The 6,000-nt window shown below is 43.3% G+C and overlaps 1 protein-coding gene across 1 annotated transcript; it reads left to right on the top strand.

Moving 5' to 3' along the window:
• Positions 1-1,573: 1,573 nt before the first annotated feature.
• LOC131820039 (olfactory receptor 1F1-like) lies at positions 1,574-2,509 on the top strand. Its single transcript, XM_059155521.1, has one exon. The coding sequence runs from the start codon at positions 1,574-1,576 to the stop codon at positions 2,507-2,509; it is 936 nt and encodes a 311-aa protein (XP_059011504.1).
• Positions 2,510-6,000: the final 3,491 nt, after the last annotated feature.

The raw sequence follows: 6,000 nt of genomic DNA, 5'->3' as shown, positions 1-6,000 counted from the left end.
ATTGCAACTAAGGACCCAGAGTGAAACATGCCAGAATGTAACCAAGCATCAGGAAAGGACTTGCATCAAGAATTGGAACACCGTGAAGATTTATCCAACTGATATCTTCTTCCTCTGTGTTTATTCCTCAACCTTCCTCTACTTCTCAGTCTGTCAAATAGTAATGCACAGGCAGAAGGTTGAGCTTATACATTCCAGGCAAGCCACACAATGACATGGACCAGCTATCCGTAAATCCTAGTTCCAATTACTCTGGTCCAACCAGGTATGGTGAAGGAAAGAGGATGTGGCACAAACATGGTGGCTGAGACCCTGCTGCTACTACTGTTTGGATTCAGGGCTTCCATTCAGAAAAGAGCCAAACAATGTCCAGTAGACTCAAATCCCAAAAAAACACTGGCCCTTATGGCCTGGAGTTTATAAATCACAGCATGCTGGGTTCTCCTGGAGACAACTTCCCTTAAATCAGGCTCTCATTTTCCCCACAGGCCCATGGTTTACTCTCATCTCTGTAATGTGCTCTCAACATTCCCACTAGTAAAATGGAGATTAGGAATCACTAATCTTCTTGGAAGATAACTAGACACAAGAAAGCCAAGGTGACACAGAAAACACAGGAACAGCCCAGTGTCTGAAAAAAAAGGAAATGAGAACAAGGACTTAATAACTGAATTTTCACATCTATGGGCACACGCCCAGATCACTCAGTTCCAAAGGCATTTTGTCTCGGATTTCTCTCTATCATGGCAGCCTCCTTTCTACTATCTTCCAAGTTCTGACCCAAGAGTTACATCTAAACCTTAGATAATATTCTTTGTCTTTATTGTTTGGTCCAAAAGGCCAAACGTAGGCAAGACAATTATTCTTTTCTCATCTCTAATGAGGCTCTCAGGGAATCTTGTCCCAGTGGTTGTGAAGCTCCTGTAAGTGCTTGCTCTGTGATTGGCCCATACACCTTCCCTGAACAGATGTCTGAGACCATGAACCCCCACTCTTCAGTCACTCCTTACCTGCCTATATTTCCAAGACCCTCCAGTCTCTACAATGAGGAAAAGCAATGGTCAGTTATGCAGAAGTGGAGAACACTTGGTAGCAACAGCCCCAACCTCCCTTCAGGTAAGATGGTGGAAGTAGCGACATCAGTATCTATTAAGACACAGAGATTTTTTAGGAACCTCCTCCATTACATCTTCCAGATACAGGAATTTAATAATAGAAGCCCTAAATCCATCGGATGACACTCTAGAACCCAGTAATAATCAACTGTTTCTCTCATCTCTTCTGAATTACACAGGAATTGGATAGATCGGGGCAGGGGGCAGGATTGGGAAAGGTAAGCAGAGCCACGTAGTCAGGCCATGTGTTAATCTGTCTCTTTTTAAAGGTTAATGTGTGTGTTTTCAATACAAATTAAGTTGGAAGTTGGAAGTACAAGTTGGGTAGACACATCCTCTTAGTAATTTTATGAACTGATACGCACACGTGATCCTGCATGAGTCTGATCTGCTACATCCAAACCATCCCTGCACAAGGATCTGCCCTCACTGTTCTTTGTTAATCTGCGTCCAGCCCCATGAGAGGGGCCAACCAGTCGAGCGTCTCTGAGTTCCTCCTCCTCGGGCTTTCCAGGCAGCCCCAGCAGCAGCAGCTCCTCTTTGTGCTCTTCCTGAGCATGTACCTTGCCACAGTCCTGGGAAACCTGCTCATCCTCCTGGCCGTCGGCCTGGACTCCCGCCTGCACATCCCCATGTACTTCTTCCTCAGCAACCTATCTTTCGTGGACATCTGCTTCACCTCCACCACTGTCCCCAAGATGCTGGCCAACCACATACTCGGGACTCAGACCATCTCCTTTTCTGGGTGTCTCACACAAATGTATTTTCTCTTTGAGCTTGCTGACATGGATAATTTCCTCCTGGCTGTGATGGCCTATGACCGCTTTGTAGCCGTATGCCACCCCTTACACTACTCAACAAAGATGACCCCCCAGCTCTGTGGCCTGCTGGTAGTGGGATCATGGGTCATCGCCAACCTGAATGCTCTGTTGCATACCCTGCTGATGGCTCAACTCTCCTTCTGTGCAGACAGTGCCATCCCCCACTATTTCTGTGATGTGACGCCCCTCCTGAAACTCTCCTGCTCTGACACATACCTCAATGAGATGATGATTCTGACCGAGGGTTCTCTGATCATGATCACTCCATTTATTTGCATCCTGGCTTCTTATGTCCATATTACCTGTGCTGTCCTGAGAGTCCCATCCACAAAGGGAAGATGGAAAGCCTTCTCCACCTGTGGCTCCCACCTAGCTGTGGTTTCTCTCTTCTATGGCACCATCATTGCTGTGTATTTCAACCCTTTGTCCTCCCACTCTTCTGAGAAGGACACCGCAGCCACTGTGATGTACACAGTGGTGACCCCCATGCTGAACCCCTTCATCTACAGCCTGAGGAACAGGGACTTGAAAGCGGCCTTAAGAAAAATGATGGGCAGGAAGACATGCTCTTAGTGATGCAAGTATAATGGATGTATTATTCCCAGGGATATTAATCTTTGTCAGCTCACTGAAATGTAGCTATCAAAGTGTTTGCAAGGAACTTAGAATAAAGACTTCCAATAGACATTTATGAATGAACTTAGACTTAAACACAACCCTGTTTCTTTAAATAGGTAATTTATTTGTTTCTTTCTTTTTTTTTTTAAAGATTTTATTTATTTATTTGTCAGAGAGAGAGAGGAGCAAGAGTGAGCACAAGCAGACAGAGTGGTAGGCAGAGGCAGAGGGAGAAGCAGGCTCCCAGCTGAGCAAGGAGCCCGATGCGGGACTCAATCCCAGGACGCTGGGATCATGACCTGAGCCGGAGGCAGCCGCTTAACCAGCTGAGCCACCCAGGCGTCCCAATTTATTTGTTTCTAATTACTATATTTAAACCTTCTTTGCATAATGGTCAAGTTTTTCCTTTCTAGGTGATCACTCTAAAAATTTACATTTAACAAAATTAGTTTCCACTTTCTTTTTGGAAATGTTCTAAGAATCTAAGCCAGTGTTTTTCAATCTTGGATGCATGACAGTATCACCTGGGGAGCTTTGGCACCATATATATGGTTGCTGGACCAAGCTTTGACCAGTTAAGCTAGAATTTTTGGAATGAGATCCAGGCGTTGGCCTTCCCCCACCTCCTTTAAGGTCCCTAGGGGGTTTTAATGTAATTTCTGAATTGACAATCACACTGCTTTGAATGTACTTTCTGATTGCTCATTATGAAGAGCAATCCTAGAAATCCTAAGGGGAAATCTGATGTCTAATGAGGGTAACAACAATAGAGGTGAAAAAGTCACTGAAGTTTTCTGTGGGCTCAAGTGTTCCTGTGCTGGGAGGTCTGGTCTTTTGGCTGAACTCACACACCCTAAGCCACACATGGACTCCAGAGAAAATTTCTAGTGCTCTTATTAATCTGTTTAGGCTTCTCTAATGAAACCACTGTAAACTGTGTAGCTTAGACAATGAACATTTACTTCTCAGAGCTGTGGAGACTGGAAGTCCAAGATGAAGGTGTCCAGAGATTCAGTGTCAGATGACAGGCTGCTTCTTGGTTCTTCTTTCTGTGTCTTCAGGTGGTAGAAGGCATGAGGAAGCTCTCTAGGGTCTATTTTATGAGGACCCTAATCCCTTTATGGGGGTCCCCCACTCGTGATTTAGTCACCTCCCAAAGGTACTACAGATTGGGGGTTAGGTTTCAACATTTCAATATTCTGAAGGGGCATGTGAACATTCTGTGGCAGTGTCTCATCATCCAATTAGATTGTCTTGCTTTATGGGGGTGTATTTAGTAATAAGGTGTTCCTTTGATTTTGGAGAAACAGGTTAACATTTGTTTTTTCATGTGTTCAGGAGGCCTAGTCCTCCTTCCTGAGGAAGAAACCTCTGAATTTTCAAAATCCAAGTCAATATTTCCCCTATGAGGCTTTTGATTATTCCTCTAGGCTGAGATTCTCAGTCCCTCTCCTGAGTTCCCACAGAAGTCTCCTCTTTGAGTTATTATATATGTGATACTGTGTAGTCTGTTTATTGCTGCTCCCTCCCCGCTTCCTCTTTGCCCTTAGGCACTCCAAAGACTGTGAGATGCTCAGGGATCACACTCATAAACTATTCACCTTGGACACCCATAAAAACTTGGCTCTTGACACTTATTACACTTGCAAACCATTAATACTGGATAGGGGAACAAAAAGCACATGTTCTGGAGAACCCCATCTGAGAGATCTTTTAGCTTTTTTTTTTTTTAAAGATTTTATTTATTTGTCAGAGAGAGAGAGGGAGAGCGAGCGAGCACAGGCAGACAGAATGGCAGGCCGAGGCAGAGGGAGAAGCAGGCTCCCCGCCGAGCAAGGAGCCCGATGTGGGACTCGATCCCAGGATGCCGGGATCATGACCCGAGCCGAAGGCAGCTGCCTAACCAACCGAGCCACCCAGGCGTCCCTCTTTCAGCTTTTAAAAAAAAAAAAAAAAAAAAAAAACTTTTTTTATTTGACAGAGAGAGTGCACATGGACATGACTAGGGGGAGGGAGAGGGGCCATGCGAGAGGGAGAAGCAGATTCCCCATTGAGCAGGGAGCTCAACTCAGGACTGGGACCCATGATCCAAGACCATGACCTGAGCTTAATCTGCTGAGCCACCCAAGTGAGTGGTGAGAGGTCTTTTAATAATAATAACAACAACAGAATGACAACAAAGGAAAAGAACAGATATATCATGTTGCATAATCAAAGGTTAAGTATTAGGGTCTAGTCCACTTGCCCCATTAGTGACTGTTCATTGAAACAGCTTTAGTATTTTATTTGGAGATAAAATTTTACAAAATACAGTGTTGCTATTCAGTCATTTTGCTTGATTTTGGATGGCCCTAGGTGCCCTTACTGCCTGCCTCAGAAAAATCAAGGCTGCCAAAAGAATTTACCATTTGTTCCAGAAACACCTGAAGATAGGGACCCTGTCTGTATGGTAGGGTAGATGCCTAGCTTCCATAACCGCCAATCACTCCCTCTCCTGACATGCTCATTCTCCCTTTAAAATGCCCAATCACCTCTGCAAAAAGTGGAATGGAGCTCAGCTTCTTCCCATGCCGTTGGTAGGTACTGAATAAAATCAATTTTCACTGCTTTAACCAATGTCTGTTTGTATTTATCTTTGACACTAGCTTAGCAAAAGTAAACTCATAAGTAATATTTTCAGAATCATCTTTGCCTGTTTCCACTGAGAGAACTGCCATATTTGACAATTTCTCTTGACTAAGTGAAGGTCTTAAATAATGTTAAACTTTCAGCTTACTGATCTTGTCTTTAAAAATTCTTATATTTTGGGGTGCCTGGGTGGCTTGGTGGGTTAAGCCGCTGCCTTTGGCTCAGGTCATGATCTCAGTGTCCTAGGATCGAGTCCTGCATTGGGCTCTCTGCTCAGCGGGGAGCCTGCTTCCCCCTCTCTCTCTGCTTGCCTTTCTGTCTACTTGTGATCTCTCTCTGTCAAATAAATAAATAAAATCTTAAAAAAAAAGTTCACCTTAAAACAAAATTCTTATATTTTGTTAAAAAGATTTTTTGCATTAACTTTGCTTTTTAAAAAACACTGCACTGAAATATTACTTACTATAATATTTATAAGTAAACTATAATATCATAGAATTATTAGTAATTAATAATTATAATTAATAACATAGTGATTAATGACATTATAATTATAATATAACTTATATTATTTATAATTATAATTAATAATAATAATATTATTATAGTAATACTATATATTACTTATACTTATAAGTCATACTATAATATTACTTTGATTACTTTGAGCCCCTATATGTTTCCCACTTCCACCCCCTACCCGGGGTGTCAGGAGTCGCAGGCTCAGAACTGTCTGATCTCCCTTAGAACGGTCGGCCACGCGCAGGCGCAGCGCGGGAGAGGCGGATCAGACAGAGCCACTTCCCGGAAGCGCTGTC

Source organism: Mustela lutreola, chromosome 17 (assembly GCF_030435805.1).
Source record: "Mustela lutreola isolate mMusLut2 chromosome 17, mMusLut2.pri, whole genome shotgun sequence".
Lineage (NCBI taxonomy): Eukaryota > Metazoa > Chordata > Mammalia > Carnivora > Mustelidae > Mustela > Mustela lutreola.
The sequence above is the reverse complement of the archived record's forward strand: the minus strand, read 5'-3'. Positions and strand labels throughout refer to the sequence as shown.